The sequence below is a fragment of the Ruditapes philippinarum genome, unplaced genomic scaffold (genome assembly GCF_026571515.1).
Source record: "Ruditapes philippinarum isolate M1 unplaced genomic scaffold, ASM2657151v2 ctg7978_1_1_1_1, whole genome shotgun sequence".
Classification (NCBI taxonomy): Eukaryota; Metazoa; Mollusca; class Bivalvia; order Venerida; family Veneridae; genus Ruditapes; species Ruditapes philippinarum.
The window spans coordinates 31,585-51,629 of record NW_026861966.1 but is presented as its reverse complement, the minus strand read 5'-3'; the positions used below and the strand labels follow the sequence as shown (position 1 = coordinate 51,629).

Here is a 20,045-nt window from a genome sequence, read left to right as displayed (position 1 = left end):
TTGAAAAGTCTCTCGTTACAAGTTCAAATTTTATAAAACTATTAAAACTGCTTCAATACTATTCAAACTTGGCAGAATTGTTGACTTGACAATTGCCTCAGTCTTGAATTTCTGGTACTATGACATCGAGGGGACATCTCAAAAATGCCAAAAATCACTATTTTGAGTTGATTTTTTCCATCAAAATTGATTTCAAAGTGCTACAACTTCTCAATGGATTGAGATAGAGTCAAAGGCTTTTCAGCGTTAGTTATACATTACCTTATGATCGACCTGGGATCATTTTAGCCTCTCACAAGTCCAAAATTTTCTTGGCGATGAGGAGGACTACCGCCTCCTTCAAACCCCCCACCCCAAACAGAAGGGGCACAGCCCCCTTCTGGCAACCCCCTGATGTATCTTTTGGATAGGGGTGCGCTGAAAAACTGGTCACTTTTTTAAGAACCTTTCTTAAAAAACAAGTGTTGGGGGGGCTAAATAAGGCATTTTTTCACCATTTAAGACAACAAGGCATTGAAGGCGTGTATATCGGGAAATGGGTTTATGAGATAAAAAGAATATAAGTTTTTTTCTCAAAATTAAAAATGGTTTTATACACTTTAAGTAATATAATTGTTCAACCGTTAAGATATGATAATAAATAATGACGGAAGTGCTTCTTGACCCTCTTATTATATAACCCGCACACTTGAACAGATCTTTAAACTTCCTGCTTGTTAAACTAAGTTTTTTTTTTGTTTCAACGATTGAGGTCAAAAGGATTGCTACATTGAAGACGAGTTTACGTACATCGGTGTTTGGATTTTTTTTATAGATAATACCTATTCCTTTATTTGGAACAATGAAGCTGAGATTAAAATTGGTACGTAGATACATTTAAAACAATAAATCTAACTTTTCATATATCTTTATTACATCATAAGTTTGGACTGAATTCAGCATACTTATTTCTGCCGTAAATGTAATGTTTTCATAGGGCTATTGTTTACATAGGTCTTATTTAAAAGAACAGCTGTTTGAAGGTATTTATAGAAACTGAACTATTTCAAGTATTGTTGTCTTGACAATGTGTTTGTTTCTTTAGCTTATTTCAAGTCTATTCCATCTTTGTTCACAGTTGATAAATAGTTTTAAAACCAGAATTCATGGTATCGGTAAGTCGTAACCTCTATCACCACGGTTGGTAAGTTACGTCGTACGGAAATCTCGAACCGCGATAGTTTTATATAATAATAATATTAACATATTATTTATCTAAAAACAAGAACTTTGTTTATTGATGTTAGCATTGCAAAATGTGATAATTGTACCCTGCATTCATGAAAACGATACTAACAGTCATCGGTGTATAGAATTTTCACCATGTCAACCTGTTTTTTGCAGAAAAGGATATTTCGTTTAGTTCAACTAAACGCTATAAGCATATAACTTCAGATTATGAGGTTGCAATTTCTCCTGATTTACTTTTATTGTTAATCAAATAATCACTGTCTCTCCAGATGTATCTCTAATACAAGGAATCATCCTATTTATTTTTGTACAATTCAAAAATAAATCTTTCTTATTTGATCATAATTTAATTGTACAAATGTATATAAAAAGTAATCAGAATTTAAGTTTAATCTTAATTAAGTTTCTTATTATCACAAGTCTTTCATCTCTCATTTTGTTATTAAAATTAGCTATCAAGTAATATATACTTTAAATCCTCTTGCTCAAGGAACGATGGTTAGGAAACTACCCGCCTATATGGCTGACATATTGTTGGGAAAATGAAACAAACAAACAAACAAACAAAACAAAAATTAAATCCTCTAGAATGGGTCTGTAAACTCTTGAGCAAATTTAAATCTGATCCAAGGTGGTCTGTTGTTGATTTGTTGAGTTGTAACACCTTGACCCTGTGATACACTCGATCCAACCTCAACAATGATAAATGAAAACGATCTTACAAATGTGACCGAAGTACCATATCTAAAGGTGCTAGGGCCAGATTTGCCTGTTGATTGTTTGTTTGTTTGGAGTTTTACGACACGTCAACACATAACTGGCCATATCGTGCTGAATGCTATAATGTGTTATGTAAAACTTTGTAAATGACAATAAAAATGAGTCAATTAGACCGTAGAATAAATTAACGCTTTCAAATAATCAATGATGTTTTTATGGAATTGTATTAAAGAGTTCTTTGAGTGAATTTACACAATAAATTCTATTAAGAGCCTGTGAAAAATCATGACATTCAAGAAGAAAATGCTTATCAGTAAAATTTTCATTACAAGCTACACAGAAAGGGGCATTGTCAATTGTGAGGAGATAAGAGTGGGTAATTTTAGTGTGTCCAATTCGACATCGAAGAAGAACTGTGACACTATGTTTTACCTGAGCTTCCATTCATGATATCTCATTCTCATAATCTCTCTTCATCTTTTACTCTTAAAACTCTTAAAACTATTATATATGTGCCAAATATTGTCTTTTATTATGTTGTCACATAGCAAATATTTCACTACGAAGTTGTGTCTGCTAAATATTAAATATATTTAACTAAGACAACTCTGATATTTTCAAAATGAGCTTAACTGACTATATATTTCAAAATATTGACTGTTAAAATGTTGATTGACCAACAGTTCATATTGGAAAATGTTTTTGATAAAATTAAAATATAAAAAGACTGTCCCACTCTTTTTATGAACTGAACGTTATAGGTAAATTCTAATGGATATTTACGAAAAAATGTTTGGGTCCATTGTTAATGTGAAATAATTGTTTAAATTGAAAGAAATTATGTCAAAATGAAAACTTATTTTGACTTCCACCTGTTCACTTATTTATACACTTGGGTGGGCATAATGTCACTTTGGGATAATGATATAAAATATATGTATCTTTTTGATAATAATATTTTCATAATCAGCGGAATAGTATTTTTCAAACATTTTTTAAAGATTCAATACACAGGTTGTTTAAAATACATATATATTACAGATATACAATAAATTACTTTTACTGCTAAAATAACAAATAAATCTTACATGAAAAAATTGCATTTTTGTTCTGGCCAATTAAAAATAATTGCAGCATATTGCTATGTGAGATAGAAGATTTCAACATCATGCAATTTTCTCATTGTTCATTATTTTTTAATTATATATATAAATATCATTGAAATCAAAGCCGCTTGGAGTTATGTGAGTGATTTCCCTACTTGTTTCGCACTTGTATATACCGCGGTTTAATTTATGCAAGAATAATTTTGCATATTGTTACCGGTCTTAAACATCAAATTTGTTTTCCGCTATTTTGACAACGTTAACAACAAGTCCCTAAATATCATAATTTCATAAAGATAACAACGTACTCTTTCCTGTGATGTGTAAAATAAAACAAGCGCATTTTTTTCTCATCACGTGAATTTCATCCAGCCAATCAAATAACCACGTTAATATTCCAGTTGCTTAGCACTCAGCATAGTTACATAAAATGGATATTAAGGCTCTTCCTGTAAAATAATTATCGCAACCAGAATAAAACAATATTTTATTTTAATTACTTTGAATCCGTTCTCGACAATATAGATAAATCATGGGCACGTGTGAGAGATGGTGATGCCGTATGTTTTCATTCGGCACTGACAACTACCAAGTTTTGTGTTTTTCTGTGAGATAGCTAATTCGTTATGATTTCGTTAACAAACGTGTGATATGTGGTGAATAATGTTGTGTGAAAGAAAGGTACGATTGGATAGTACTTACATATGCATGTATTTATTTATTAAATGAATATTTACTTCTACTGATTAACACCAGAAAGAAATGGTATGCAATAACATAAATGCTTGAAATTCATATAGGTCTCTTATGCGTTCATTTCAAAACTTGGTATCTTCAAAAAATTGAAGCGTGGGTTAAATATAGACTGCTTTGAAACGATATGAAACTGTTGCAGGCTCGGCTTGATTGCGTCAGTTTTTAGACAGAAGTGGAAAGTGAAAGATACCGACCACGCCCCTAGCACCACAACATTTAAACACGAAATGATAAAAGTTTGAATTAAGGATCATCCGCAGATGTGCATAAAGCTACAAATGCATAGAGGTGATCGAATGATATTTTAAGAAAAGAGGTCTTAAGAAAGTCAGCTAAAGTCAAAAGAAAAATATTTATCATTTTTAATGTAGACACAATAAAAATAATTATTTAAGGCATATGATGATATTCTTTATCTTGTATGGGTGCATCATGCTCTCATTTTATTTTCAATGACAATGGATAAAATATTCCTTGGAAATTCCTGTGGAAATGTACATTGTATAACATCGCCTATCACATATATCCCTTCATAAAATCAAAAATTTGATAGCTTTTTATTCATTCAATGTGCATTTATTTATTCAATATATTATCATACATATTATCCTTGATCAGAATTGTGAATTTCATTTCATTCATACGAATGATATACAAGTTTAAATTATTGTTTTCTTAAAGTTATGCCTTCATTTGTAAAAGTGATATACTGATATCAAAACTCAAGAAATTTCAAAGAAATTATTAATAATGTAAAATAGTATCCCTAAACACAGGTTTCATTACAATATTATATTTTCAATGGACAGATCTTTCATATTTGTTATGAGCCTTTATTACAAATTCACAATTCGATAATACAATGATAAACACCAAGATTAAAGACATCTAAACTACAGTGTGAGACGGATTCTTTGTTGTTAAGGTGATTGCCTCTCAACCAACGAGTCGTAGGTACAAACCTTACTTGTGTCATAATTATTTTTGCACAGTCTACACCATTACTGTTTAGGTCTTGTAAGCAAAATGGAGATTAGATTAAATAAAATGATTCTATAAAAAGTTTGATACATAAAATAAGGTTTAAACTAAAATAAAATATATATATATATCGTATGTTAAGTGGAGAAAAATTTTAAGTTATTAAACTTATTGAATTATTAAATGTTGTTCGAATGGAAGAGAGATCAAATCAAAAGTCAAGTGAATATAGTTAGCTTCAATATGTAAATTTGGTAAATGTTTAAAGGATTGTGACAAAACCACACTCGTTAAAATTCAAATAATACCGTTATTAATTATGAATATTTATGGTTTAAATAAGCTGACAAAAGAAGTACATGTTATGCTTATTTCAGATATTGCTTGTATGGTGTATGTGGTTAAATGTTAGCAACAACCTGGTAGAAGGAGGTAACTAAATTTACATCAGTCTTTATTAGAGATAATGTAATATTTATCATTGTTAATTGAAAACGTATACATAATTCAAGGTTAAAGAAAAAACATGCAGGAAGCAATAAGGGGTGGTATGTGAATAAAATGGAATATTTTTGTTTTTTCTCAATACAGAGATTGATGAACAATGTAGAGTAGATTGTGCATGCTGCATAGATCGAAATTGTAGACGAGGGCAATGGTTTAATGACGAATGTTTTCTAGGCTGTATTGATGGTCATAGAGGTGCTCGCTGTTATGCACTATGTACACACAATTGTACAAAATGCCCAAATCATGCAGCTGAGTGTACTGCGTGCTATGATGGCTATTACCCCGGCCCTGCTAGAAACTGCACACCACGGTGTTTACCCGGATGTAAAACATGCACGTCGGGAACCACGTGTACATCATGCAAGGATGAATATAATAACGACAATGGTTACAATAATTGTAGTAATCGTAAGTGTCCTAAAAATTGTAATTGCGAAAATGGTCAGTGTGCATCATGTAAGGACGGATATTACGATATCAGTAACATATGTTATAGTTTGTGTCCAGGTAACTGTGCCACGTGTTCATCAAATACATATTGTGGATCGTGTAAGGAGGGTTATTATAAAGGTTACAAGAACGACAACGTTAACCTCCCTTTGTTGAACGACTGTACATACAAATGTCGAGATAACTGTATACAATGTTCGTCCTATAACAGTTGCTTGCTTTGTAAAAGGGGTCTTTATGGATCGACGTGCGACAAAAGTTGTTCAGTTGGTTGTATGTCAAACACTTGCGATATTCTGACTGGAAACTGTGCATGTTCCTCTAATTTTGCTTGGGAAAGTTGTGACAAATGCAAAACAGGGAAATATGGAAATATGTGCGATCAACAATGTTCTGCAGGTTGTAAAGGTAACAAATGTTAACACGATTACGGAGATTGTACAGACGGAAGTGCTATAGACATAATCGTAAGGGGCAAATGCATTTTTTTCCGTTTTAAATGTTTCCGTTATCATATGCTAACAACATGCAAAGTTTAAAGAAATTACATTGAACAGCTTTAGTTTTGCCTATATGTCTATATGAAAACTCCAAAAAACATCCTTAAGTAAATAATTAAAAGTAAAAGGGGCCAATACTGGAAATAAAAGGACAATGGATGTAAAAATAAAAATGAGGGGGAGTGGTAGGGTTAAGAGGGGTAATTGGTAATAATACCGTTAATGTCAAATTAACAAGATGAGATATCACAAAACATGCAAACATTCAAAACATCTAACAGTACAGAAAACACACACGTGAAAGAACATAGAGGGTACCGCCTTAAAACGATCAGTAGTAATAACACCACTGGGGCGTTTTAACGTTTAAACAGGTTTTAGGCTCGACAAACCTCACACTTAGCCCCAATATGTTCCTATATAACGAGAAGGTGTAAATAAAATGAATCCCCGCAAAAGTTATTTTATGTCTCTGTAAATGTATAATGATGATGATGATGGTGATTATGCGGTTGCTGTTGCCGCTGCTAATGATGATCAAAATAATGTTGATGATGATGATTTTAATAATAAGAATAATTAAATGTACTGCAAAACAATTATATTTGTTTATGTACAGAATGAAAGTACGAATATGAGAACTAGAGAGAAATGATTAATTCCTAAAAACGCACAAAACGACAAAATTGAAATTGTTGCAGACTGGGTTTGATTGAGCCTGTTCATGGACGGTAATGGAAAGTGCAAGTTACCGTCCACGCCCCATAAGACTGGCTTAAGCAGTATTCAGCGTTTAACTTGAAATGGTAAAAATCAGAATTTTGAAACATCCGCAGATGCGTTCATATGGCGCTTCAATGTGGCACGTAAATGCCATTCCATGAAAAGCGAACACTTTTATTTCTACGCCGCTCAGATAATTGTGTCGTTTATCGATGATATCTTAGACTCAAGTTCCTCATTGCAGTCAGTAAATATAGCTGCTATGTCCCTTGGAACTTTTCTTGCTGTGCCAGTAGTGGTAAACATCATATTTGTGGTTACGTTGATTCTCCGGAAATATCGGAAATGGTAAGGATTGTAAATATATTCAACTGAGTTAAAGGCAAGTTCATGATCACAGAACTTAAATATTAATATGAAAGTTGAAAAAGCTGTACAATATGAAGTGTGTCAGAAACTACAAAAATGTCACTTCAAACTTGGTATTATACATGTTTAGTGTTTAAAGGACGATATTCAAAACACTTTCGCAAAGTTATACCCCTTTTTCAGCTTAGATTTTTAGACTTGATTTATCATTTAGCGAAGGTCTTTTTTCTCCGAAAATGTTAAAACGTTTCACTTCAGACTTGCTAAGTGACAACAATTCAAAATGTAGATAATTATAGAATCGATTTTTTTCAAAGTTATGCCCTTTTTTACTTTTTTTCTAAGTTGGCTTTCTGAAAAAAATGTCAGAAGTTGTCGCTTCAAACTTATAAAAGGAAACTCTGGTTTTTTCCTTGTTATGCCCCTTCCCCCTTTTTAATCAAAATATATAAAAGATGTCAACAAGAGCAACACATCATAAAAGTACTAATTTGATTTTTATTTTTAATGAAAATTACTTTTATCCTATATATTGTCTCGGCAACATGTATTTATTACCACAGTTTTTGTGTACTGTATATTTATCTTTTACAACTCAAATGACCTAAATAAAATAAGTTCATTTACATTACAGGGTCAATGATACAATTCAATTCAATTTTTTACAATTCAAATAACTTTTCTCTATTCAATTCAATTCAAATATCTTTATTCACCCAGGTATTAATAAAATACATAAGGGGTTTACAAAGTAATATTTTACAATATATATATATATGTTCCGGTTGTAAAGTCCTGAAAAGATAATACAGTATTAATAGTCATTTAATTATTTTTAAACAGAAATATAATAAATAATATACATTTTTAATGTTTTAAAGAAAGAAATGGGGGTTCAAGTGAGGATATATTAGCATCTTATATAACATAAATACTGGGAAGTACACAATGCCTTATTGCACGCTCTAGTAATTTTATTTACTACGACGGGGTTGTTTTTGTGTGTGAATGAATGCCTCGTGCAAATTGTTCTTGTCGCGCAGTAATTCGGTTCAGACAACACATGTGTAACCTGGTCAATTCAATAAATATAAAAAAAAATTAAAAAAATAAATAAATAAATTCGCATGTTTCACTAGCAATTGGAATAAATATTCACCGGATTTATTAGGATTTACGCAATAAGGTACTGTTTACCCAGTAATAGTTAATATAATGTAATGTGTAATTCAGTAATGAGTAATTTTATAATGCATAAGTGCCGTCGGGGTACGGGACCTCTTCGAAATTCTTTTATTTTCAAATTTTGAAATGCTTTAACAAGATTGATTATGCAAGATCGACGTACTCACGGCGGGACTTATCTAGCGTATTTCAAGACATGCATATCAAATGACACATTTAACACAATCATTTTTCAACATTAATACAATAATAACATATAAATTTATGTTTTCAATGGCTATTCTTTTAATGTCTGCGGAACTCACCTAACGCACATGCTTGAGCAATATTGATAAGAATTTACAGAGTATCTTAAGATCATTTTCCGACTGTATGTTGACAATTCGTTTAAAGTTAAGATCATTATTTTCAAGGCAGAAAGTTTGTAAAATGTTTTGTCTTTGTTCTTTGAATTTTTCGCAACGTAATAAATAGTGTTTGCTATTGCCAATAGCGTTTTCTGAACAAAGTACGCATCGCCTATTTTCTGGAGACGTCCCGTCCCAGCGTCCCGTTTCTTCTGGAAAGTGCGTGTTATTTGTGCGAAATTTAAACATTATTTCCCGTTCATACTTTGGTAAACGTATTAGATATTTTTCAATACTATGGGTTTCTTTATAGACAGCATAAGTTCTACCCTTATTAGATGACTGGAGTTGTGCGTTCCATTCCTGATAATACTGATCGATAAGGATTTGTTTTATAGAATTTCCTAAGTTTGGGGTATTTAGGGCAGGTTGAAGTAACCACACATCTGCTCTACCACTAGATTCAAGTATAGTTTTAATATGTCTCAGCCATTTAAAATCTTTTTCTGGTTGTTTAAGCATATATTGATAAATTTTGTAAGATAATTTTGAGACTTTCCCAGTAACTAACCTATTCCAAAACGAAATCATCCTATTTTTAATCATAATTGATATCGGTATTACTCCAGTCTCGCCGAATAACATATATTTAGGTGTTGATTTTCGAGCACTAGTAATTTTTCTAAGGAACTCGCACTGAACTTTTTCAATAATTTCTAAAGATTCATAGCCAAAAATTTCTGATCCATACATAAGAATTGGGAGAACAGTATGGTCAAAAAGCTTAAGAATTAAATCAAATGGTAAACTTGAATTATTAACCTTTGTTAAAAGAAGGTATAGGCCCTTTTTTGCTTGTTGGACGATGTGTTTACGAGCTTGTAAAAAAGAACCATTACTAGAGAAAGTTATTCCGAGGTATAAATATTTTTCCGTTATTTCTAAATTTGATTCGCCTATATGAAATTGGAAATTTCTTACATTTCTTGCGCCGAATATCACTACCTTTGTTTTGTTTGTGTTAATATTTAAATGCCATTGTTCGCAGAATTGGTTAAAGTGTAGTAGTGTATTCTGGAAATCAATTTTTGAATTGGATATAATCACTGTATCATCGGCATAGAGTAAAACTAGCAGTTTTAGCCAATATTCAGCGTCGAGTGTATCTGTTAACTCTATCCCTACTGATCCTTGTGATTCTAAATATTCTTGTAAATCATTTAAAAAGATGGAAAATAAAACCGGACTTAAATTTTCACCCTGTCTGACGCCTGTATTTGAACAAAAACTATCAGAAAATTCTCCTAAATGCGTTATTCTTGATTTTATATTTTGGTACATATTAAAAATGACATTAAATATTTTCCCATTTATATTCGTTTTGATTAGTTTTTGCCATAAACCTATTCTCCATACTTTATCAAATGCAGCAGAAAAATCAACATATGCACAGAACAATTTCTGTTTCTTTTTCTTTAGAATTTCAATGAGAGCATGTAATGTGAAAATATGGTCTGAGCAGCTGTAGTATTTTCTAAAACCAGCCTGGTTTTCATGAAGAAGGTTATTTGATTCTAAATATAACGTTATTCTATTGTTTAATATAGAAGTAAATAATTTTCCAAGTGTACTTAAAATAGTTATTGGGCGATAGCATTCCGGTTTCTTCGAATCGCCCTTATTTTTATAAATGGGTATAATATACCCTTCTAACCAGGAGTTAGGGATAAAACCAGTATCTAAAATTACATTGAAAAGTTTAGTGTAAATAGGCAATAAAAGGTCTTGAGTATATTTTATATACTCGTTTATAATATTATCGGAGGGGCTTGCTGCCTTTCCATTATTCAAATTTCTAATAAATTTTAAAATCTTATTTAAAAGGTAGTTCACGTTAGGATTGTTTACATATTCGCTCGGGTCGAAGTGTCCCTAGTTATTTTTATTCGTGAAATAATCGTAAAATTCCGATATGGTTGGTGACTCTTTTGCTTTCGAGTCGTGTTTAAGGCCGTTCAAATATTTCCAATATTGCTTTGGGTTGTCAGTGCTCATTTTTCTTAGTTTTTTGGCGTTTTTTATTTAATTTTCGTTTATATAATAATTCATAGATCTTTTATACTGTTTACTAGCATTTTGTAACCTTGTTTTATTGTCATTATTTTTATTATTGTGGTAATTTGTTTTAGCGTCATGGTAGTCTTTTCTGGCTTTATGACATTTTGGTCCGAACCATGGTTTGTTTTTTATCGTTATTTATATGAGTTTTATTAAAGTCTCGTTTTTGAAATGAGAGTTCTGCCGATTTAGAGAAAATTTCCTGTAGCTGTCGAGTTACGTTTTCTACAGTATTTAAAGATTGCGGGTATGTGTTCAATTGATACTTAATAGATTCTATGTCATCTAAACATATGTTTGCTTTAAATTTTTCAGAGTATTGAGGCTGCCAACTTGGTTTGTTATGAATTGTTTTATTATCACACTGTGCGTTTCTATGTGTGTTAAACAATTTAAACGAAAACTTTAAAGCACTGTGTCCGTCCGAAAATAGGCTATCAGTTTCTAGTATTTCGAAAGAGTTAACGTATTGAAACATTTCAGCTGTTACGATAACATAATCGATTAAAGACTTATCTCTGAATGTTAATTTACCAACGTTAACGTCCACGTCAAATCGGCCGTTCATTATAAATAGATTATTGTTTCGACACGTTTCAATGAGCCGGATACCATGTGCGTTAGTTTTCTTATCTTGAGAGGACCTAGCTAGTGGGATATTAAATTTTTCTAGCAATGTGAATTTATCGAAATAGGCTTGAGATTCCTGATCAATATCAAATATATCGTTTAAAAAGGGGTCCGACGGTATGAAGTCAGGGAGCTGGGACGTTCTGGCATTGACATCGCCTGCAAGGCATACATATTTATATTTACTACACATAGAAGTTATTTCATTATCAAATTCGTCGACACCATTTTCATTAAGAAAACGTGAATTTTCCGGTGGTAAATAAATAGCACCTAATACTACGTGTTCATCGTAGCTAAACAACTGTTTATTTAGTTGGAGCCAAAGAATATACTCGGAATTACTAATCTAACATTTTGATATGTTTTGAAAAAATTTGTTTACGTACATATATACCTATTCCTCCTGATTTTCTTATATATAGATTTTCCGACCTGTGTTTCGACAAAAAAGTATAGCCATTGATATCAACTATGTCTGTATTGTCTAATTTCGTTTCAAGAATTATAATGATATCATAATACATAATCATCTCCAGAAATTCTGGATATTTTAATCTTCGCTTAAGTCCACTAACATTTAAACTGAGACATTTCAAGTCACCATAGCTGTCACTGATCCCCCGTGAACCTAGTCTCTTCCATCCGGGCTTTTGCAGTTATCAATTGTATTGGTATTAACACTTGGCCATTGCTGAGAATCGAGAGTGTGATTTGGGCCATTTGGTGAATGATTGTTCCAAGGGCGAATAAAGTCACGTGCTCCCACATCACGTGGTCCTTTTTTTGTTCGTGGTGCGTCCGAGGTTTGGTAGCGTCTCGGAGTCTGGTTGGTAGCACGTACAAAACGACGTTCACGTAATAGTGGCGGCGATCTTGATTTGCTGCGGGATTGTCTGTCAATAGTTTTGTGTGTTGGAGAATAATCACGGAATGGTTGTTGGCTACTCTGAATATGAGTCGGCTGTGACTGATTACCTGGTTGATCACGTGATGTTGTAGCCTTACCGTCGGGAGATTTGGTGCCGACCGATCCTGGGTGCCCTAGACTGTCGTCTTTTTTTTGTGAAATTGGAAAGTTCTTATTGAATTTGTAGGCTATTGGTGGTGAAATTCGCGACCGGGCCATGATGGTATTCCAGTCGGGGAAGCAGTCGTACACAACTTTTCCGTCGATAATTATTTTAGCGGGATATACGAGGCTCACTTTGTTATCTGGATATTGTTCCCGAAGCATTTTAACCCTTGGCCAAAGTATACGCCTGGCATCCACGATTTCTTTAGGGAAATCTCTGTTGATGCTTTTCTTTGACCCGGCGAGCTTGTAAGCGTTAGCGAGAATGTTTTCAACATCCCCGTAATCACGGAAGTTAACGATTATGGACCTTGTATATTCTTTGTTAAACGGCCCTAAACGATGAGCTCTAGTAATATATAGCACCTCTGATATTTCAAGAGAGTCTTTGAGAAAGTTTATAATTGTACTCTTGCAATTTTCATGTCGCGTTTCAGGAAAACCAGCGAATAATAAATTGTTTCGCCTACTTCTAGCATCTTGGTCAATGGATTTGTAGTCAATTATTGTCTGTTTCTGCATGTAATTCTCGAGTTTTTGATCAATTTGACCTACTTTCGTCGATAAATTCAGACATGTATCGAGTTTCTTTTCAATTGATTGCATATATTGTTTACATTCTTGGTTATCGGCGAATATCACCAAAAGTTTATCATCTGTATTCATATTTCTATATTCATATTCAGTCACACTAGAACCAAGCTTTTTTCTTTTTTGCGATTGTTTAACAGTGTTCCAACCCCCATGGGAGCTACTCTGACTTTCCAGGTTAAAAACTTCAGGTGAACTGTCATGGCCGTCGTCGTCATCGACGTGGCGGGGTCCTAGCAAAAGGACCTCTTTATGAAATCTCTGGTAAATATATATCTTATTTTTAACTGATAGTCGATTTTCCCTGATGCATTTTATGTTATTCATATCCTTTCACAAGGTCAGTTCTTAATTGAAGGACTTCCTAACAAGATCATTATATATTATTTCCCTTGGTTTTTTAAAGGGAAATAATTAAGATGAAAAAGTAACATAATTATTCAAATATTTTCAGGCATTGAACTGGAATGTGGATATTCAGGAAATACTGGCACTATCAGCAAGCATGGATTTGTACAAGGTTTTCTAGACTTTAAATTGACTTCTTTCTTGGTCTTTCTTTGCATTTCATTTAGAATATTGAATATCTTTACTAACAATTTATGCCGGACTTATAATCACATAACATACCTTGAATATCATTACGGGTTTAACTTGATGATATTTAATATTTGGCATTGCCTCTTATATATATTTGAATATTTCACATCGTGCTCTTTTGCATAACTGTGGCCATCATCAAGTACCTTTCATTAAGCATTTGCATTACAAAATTGTTAAATATTTTGCATACATGCAAGATAAATGTGCGAACACTCAACTGCTGCTAGTGTAAGTGTTGTATTATATTTTTTTTGTTTTGTTGTTGTTCTTTTTTTTTTGTTGATGTTTTTTGTTTGTTTGTTTTACAGGAATACCAGTATATAAAAATGTTTACTTTTCGGCATCAGACAGCGACACTGTGGGAAGAGTTCAAGATATTTGTGAATTAATTATTCGTTTCAACGTAATGTTAACACCCTAAGTTATTAAGCATCAATAAATCATAATTACCTGGAAACTGTCTATATAGCCTTTTCATCTACTTTTAATTGGTTTCATTAAATGATTTTAGAAAATTAATATTTTTTCTTTTGTTTACGTTTTTACAGTATCCAAGCATGAATATATACAGATTCGTCCAGACACTGGATATCATTGATGAACATATAACAGTTAGCATACACAAATATTAAAGGTCAACAACAATCGTTGTTACTTGCATTAAAAGAGTCATGTCAATAGAGTAACATTTTGAATTGTAACAATGGATTGCAGTATATCAGAGACATAATAATTCTATATTGTTAAGTACTGAATATCTGTGTGATATTTTGATGTCTTTAACACTATTGTAAATGCCGCACTTTTGAAGATATAAAAGTTACATATAACTGATATGCATACTTAATATACATTATATCTCATTTGTCAAATCAAATGGCTTACATATTGCAGGTTACGCACATTTTCTATATTGAGGACATTACATGAATTAAGCGGTTTATTATACCAGTTCTCGTAATAGAGCTGTTCGGTTAGTTATCCCCCGTCCGACATTCTTGTCCGGAGCATATCTCAAAAAGTATTTCAGATATCAACTTTAAACTTCATAGGTGGATAGACCTCATTGAGGAGAAGTGCAATGCACAAGAATGATAACTCTACCCTGCATAATTTTTGAGTTATTGCCCTTTGTTATTTTTCAAAATTAATTTTTGTCCAGAGCATAACTCAAAAAGCCTTTGAGATATCAACATGAAACTTCATAGGTGCATAGATCTCACTCAGCAGGTGTGCAGTGCACAAGAATGATAACTCTACCTTTCATATTTTTTTAGTTATTGCCCTTTGTTATTTTTCATACTTAATTTTTCAACTGAGTGGAACATAACTCAAAAAGTGTTTGAGATATCAACTTGAAATGTCATAGGTGGATAAATATTATCGAGGTGGAATGCTGTGCGCAAGAATGATAACACTACGCTATATAATTTTTGAGTTGTTGCCCTTTGTTCTTTTTCATTCTATTTTGTCCGGAGCTTATCTCAAAAAATATTTGAGGTATCAACTTGAAACTTCATAGGTGGATGGATCTCAGTGAGGAAGAGTACATTGCACAAGAATGATAACCCTACCCTGCATAATTTTTGAGTTATTGCCCTTTGTTATTTTTCATACTTAATTTTTCACCTGAGTTGAGCATAACTCAAAAAGTGTTTGAGATATCAACATAAAATGTCATAGGTGGAAAGATCTTATTGAGAAGGAATGATGTGTGCAAGAATGATAACTCTACCTTTCATAATTCTTTAGTTATTGCCATTTGTTATTTTTCATACTTAATTTTTCACCTGAATTGAGCATAACTAAAAAGTATTTGAGATGTCAACATGAAATGTCATAGGTGGATAGATCTTATTGAGGAGTAACGCTGTGCACAAGAATGAAAACTCTTCCCTATACAATTTTTGAGTTATTGCCCTTTGTTTTTTTTTTCATACTATTTTGTCCAGAGCTTATCTAAAAAAATATTTGAGATATCAACTTGAAACTTCATAGGTGGATGGATCTCATTAAGGGGGAGTGCAGTGCTCAAGAATGATAACCTTCCCTGCTGAATTTTTGAGTTATTGCCTTTTGTTATTTTCCAAAATTAATTTTTGTCCAGAGCATAACTCAAAAGGCCTTTGAGATATCAACATGAAACTTCATAGGTGCATAGATCCCACTCAGGAGGTGTGCAGTGCACAAGAATGATAACTCTACCTTTCATATTTTTGAGATGTCAGCATGAAATGTCATAGGTGGATAGATATTATTGAGGAGGAATGCTGTGCGCAAGAATGATAACTCTTCCCTATATAATTTTTGAGTTATTGCCCTTTGTTCTTTTTCATACTATTTTGTCCGGAGCTTATCTCAAAATATATTTGAGGTATCAACTTGAAACTTCATAGGTGGATAGATTTTACTGAGGAGGGGTGCAGCACACAAGAATGATAACCTACCCTGCATTATTTTCAGTTATTGCCCTTTGTTATTGTCAACCATCAGTATTCACATAGGTTTCAAATCTGTAATCATTTCGGCCTTTAGTTTTCATTACCAAAAGACCTCTTAAGTTTGAATTATTCTGCTCTACTACATATACATTCTTCAAATGAGCATACCCATTCGGCGGGGGATGGCCATGTTTACATGGCTCTTGTTCAATAGGTCGGGTTTGATTGACACTTTCGTTGTGATTGATCATGAAATCCTTTCTACGGTCATTCGCACTGTACCTCTGGTATGTACAGAAGTTTCAGTTCTTATGAAGGCAACTAGTACTGATAAACTACTTTTCATCCTGCCAAGGATCGCTGCGGTGGCTGGACTGTGTTCTGGTAAATTCGATGTGATTTACTGCCGTAATCCGGGGTGAAAACTACCATCACTAGTTCTCGTTATTATCTTTACTGTATTCCTTTATATAAACTTGGACATAGATTTTAAACAACGATTCGTGGGAATATGTTTGTGATAATATCAAAATATATCAAGTGGAACTGTTATGTCATTTTTATATAGTTCAACAAAGAGAAAATAAATAAGTAATCTTATCAAGTAAAGGTTTCTTAAACCATGCACACAGAATATTATGTTAAAATGTTAAAGAGTAAAGAACTTGCATGCAACAAGACAAAGTTGAAAATTGAGTGTCTTTTCGGGTTTGACGGTACAGGTAAATAACAGAAACTGCCCTCACTGCCCACAACGCCATGAGTAATATGGGTTTTATCACAAGATTAAAAAACCCATACTTTCACTTATTGTCATAAACTATAACAATTGGCAGAGTACATTTAAAATAACAAGGCAAAAGATTGACAAAATAAGATATCATCATAACAATTATGTCTAATGGGTGACTAATGCAGTAGGGGATAGTTTGCCTATTTTGTTATCTGTTTAGTAATTTGAGTGGATTGTATGAAATGTGTAATTTACTTCCGTCAAACACAGCACAATATTTTACTTTAAAATATATTTTCCTTATCATTATGGAAATAAGTATAAATCTTCAAGTATGATACTTACATTATGTTTAATGATGTAATTTCAAGGAAATTTTGTTTTCCCCTAAATTTTATTTAAAGCAAGAACAGCTTCAAGCGTTTTACGCACATATCTACTACACTTAACAATTGTCTGTCAATTATATACTCTTGTTTGGAGTTCAGTGATATACATGTGTGTGATACCTTCCTTGTTCTATTAACATTAATAGTTTATTCCCATTTGTATACATATACATGACATGCTATAATAAAGAGAAATGCTTTGAAAAAAATATCAACACTTGAAATAAAATAACAATCAAAAGAATACATGTAATTGTTGTTTAATTACTTCAAATAAGTAAAATAGAGAAAATAATAATCCTTTAAGAATGTCCAACACAACATAATTGAAAATGTTGCAGGCTCGGTTTAATTGAGCATGTTCATGGACGGTACTGACAAGTGCAAACTACCGTCCACGCCCCCCAAGCACAGGCTTAAGCAATATTCAACATTTAAACATGAAATGGTGAAATTTTGAATTTAGAAACATTAGAGCAGATGTGTTCATACGGCCCTGAACGGTTTTTTTTTGTTGTTGTTGCAAGGACAATATATAAAGTATCGTTTGAATAGATGAAATTAGATTTGTCAACTGATATTTTCCTAGACATTTTCTTTCTTGGTATTTAAGATACGATTCTGAATGAATTCTTTGAATGACTCATAATATTTAACGAAATAAGAAATAAATGATGATGATCAATACAGTTTTAAAAGTTTACAAAAAATCCGCCTTTTAAGAATAATTTTGCGGGGGCGCAACATAACGCTAATAAGCATAATTTAACAATAAATAGTTCGCTTCGCTGCCCCGCCGTATTACAATTTACAGACTTTAAAGGACCTCCACTGAGGTTTATAAGCCTAAAACATAACATTTTAATTTTTCGCATAGATAAACATGAGCACTTTAAATAGAAATATGAATAAAATAGAACTAAGAAATACACAAGAAATACATTGAAAATCATATGTTTGTGCTATTCTCAGTCCGATTTGACTGAAAAGCGTTTAAACGCTTTTCAATTTTGTGTCATTTTTCACTATTATAATAATTATTCTGGAAAAACGGAGCCAAATAATGATCTCAAATTTTGCACATAAGTTATTGGTATAGACCTTCATCAAATGGAGTAATAATCTCAAAAAAAATATTGCAAGTCCCGTCATGTCGAAAAACCTCAGTGGAGTCCCTTTAAGCCTGCGCCCCGCTAATGAGAATGTTTTCGCTTCGCGCACTCGCAATTTTAACTTGATACGTTTCGACTTCGCTTGGCGGGAAGGCGGGACAAAAACACAAATAGCACAAATTTGTCACTATAATTTACATTATTTACATCACATTTCATAAATACATGTATATCATTTAAAGCAGGCAGTTTTGCTTTAATTAGAGAACGATATAATCTTTAACATTTCGCTCCATATATACTCGTAATTTAATACTTTTGATCCATTTACGTTTACTGTGTTACACAAAATGTCACAATTTAAAGCAGTATGATCGCTAACTTCATTAAAATTACAGACATGAAAATTGTTTACCGTTTCAAAACCTTTTCCACACAATATAATAAAATAATATATCAAGCTAGCATCATTGTAGTGATAATATGTAAAACGCCTTTCCCGAAATTGTCACCATAAATAAGTAAAATGTATTTCATTTAATATTAGTTCGTCAAGTATAAAACCTGCCTATTTTATTCAGTTAAACATTGTACTAGATATAAGCGTTCAACGGTTAATACTAGTATATGATAATAAGACATGAGTTGTACCTCTTATTGTATATATAACACGCACATTTAAACTAGGCGCCGATCTTACGGCTACATTGTGTTTTATCAAAATGGTCGAAGGTTAGACGTCGTAAATCAACGTCAAACTTAATAAAGTTTCCTTTTAAAAGGAAAGGCTTGCACAGTTGTGCCTTCATCCCAACCCTTTAAAATTGTTCTTTTTTGGGGGGTTTCAATTTATTATCACATTTTTTTTTGAATTACGGTATTTGTATATCATAAATGGTTTTTTTAGTTGTTTTTGTTTTGTTTTTTTTTGGAAAACCGAACATTTTTCAAAACGATTTAGATCTATTCTCTATTGTTTAAAACTAATAAAGAAAATGATCAATCGTAAATTATTAACGCGATACTGAAGGAAAACAAGTGTGCACATCTCATTTCCCCTTTTTCGCAGCGAAATCATTCCTTTGCTTTATAGACAAGTAAATGCACTAAAATACTTCGTTACGTGGTACCAATTAATAAGCATGTATCAACTATGATACATAGATCAGCACGTGGCAAGGTTAATGATATGCATGGGCTATTTTTAGATTACCTCATTGCGTTCAGTAGATCTAAATATAACTCGATCATGCGTGATTTGGTAAGCAGGACCACCCTTTGAAGACGGAATAATACTACAGTCACCATTCTCTATTGTATAAAACTAATACAGACGAAAAAACAATTATAAAAGAAACTAACTTTTGCGTCTTGAAAAACAAATGAAACGGAGCAATTTCGTTTATAATTTATTACGGTTTAAAATAGAAATCCTATTTATATACACAAACTGGGATTACCGAAGTAACTAAAATA

The 20,045-nt window shown here is 32.4% G+C and overlaps 1 protein-coding gene across 1 annotated transcript; it reads left to right on the top strand.

The window, feature by feature from the left end:
* The first annotated feature begins 745 nt into the window (after nucleotides 1-745).
* Nucleotides 746-7,987, top strand: LOC132717482 (cell death abnormality protein 1-like). Its single transcript, XM_060700966.1, has 3 exons — nucleotides 746-862; nucleotides 5,171-5,225; nucleotides 5,385-7,987. Exons 1-3 carry the CDS (start codon nucleotides 842-844, stop codon nucleotides 6,173-6,175), a joined length of 867 nt encoding a protein of 288 aa, XP_060556949.1. The 5' UTR covers nucleotides 746-841; the 3' UTR covers nucleotides 6,176-7,987.
* The last annotated feature ends 12,058 nt before the right edge of the window (nucleotides 7,988-20,045 follow it).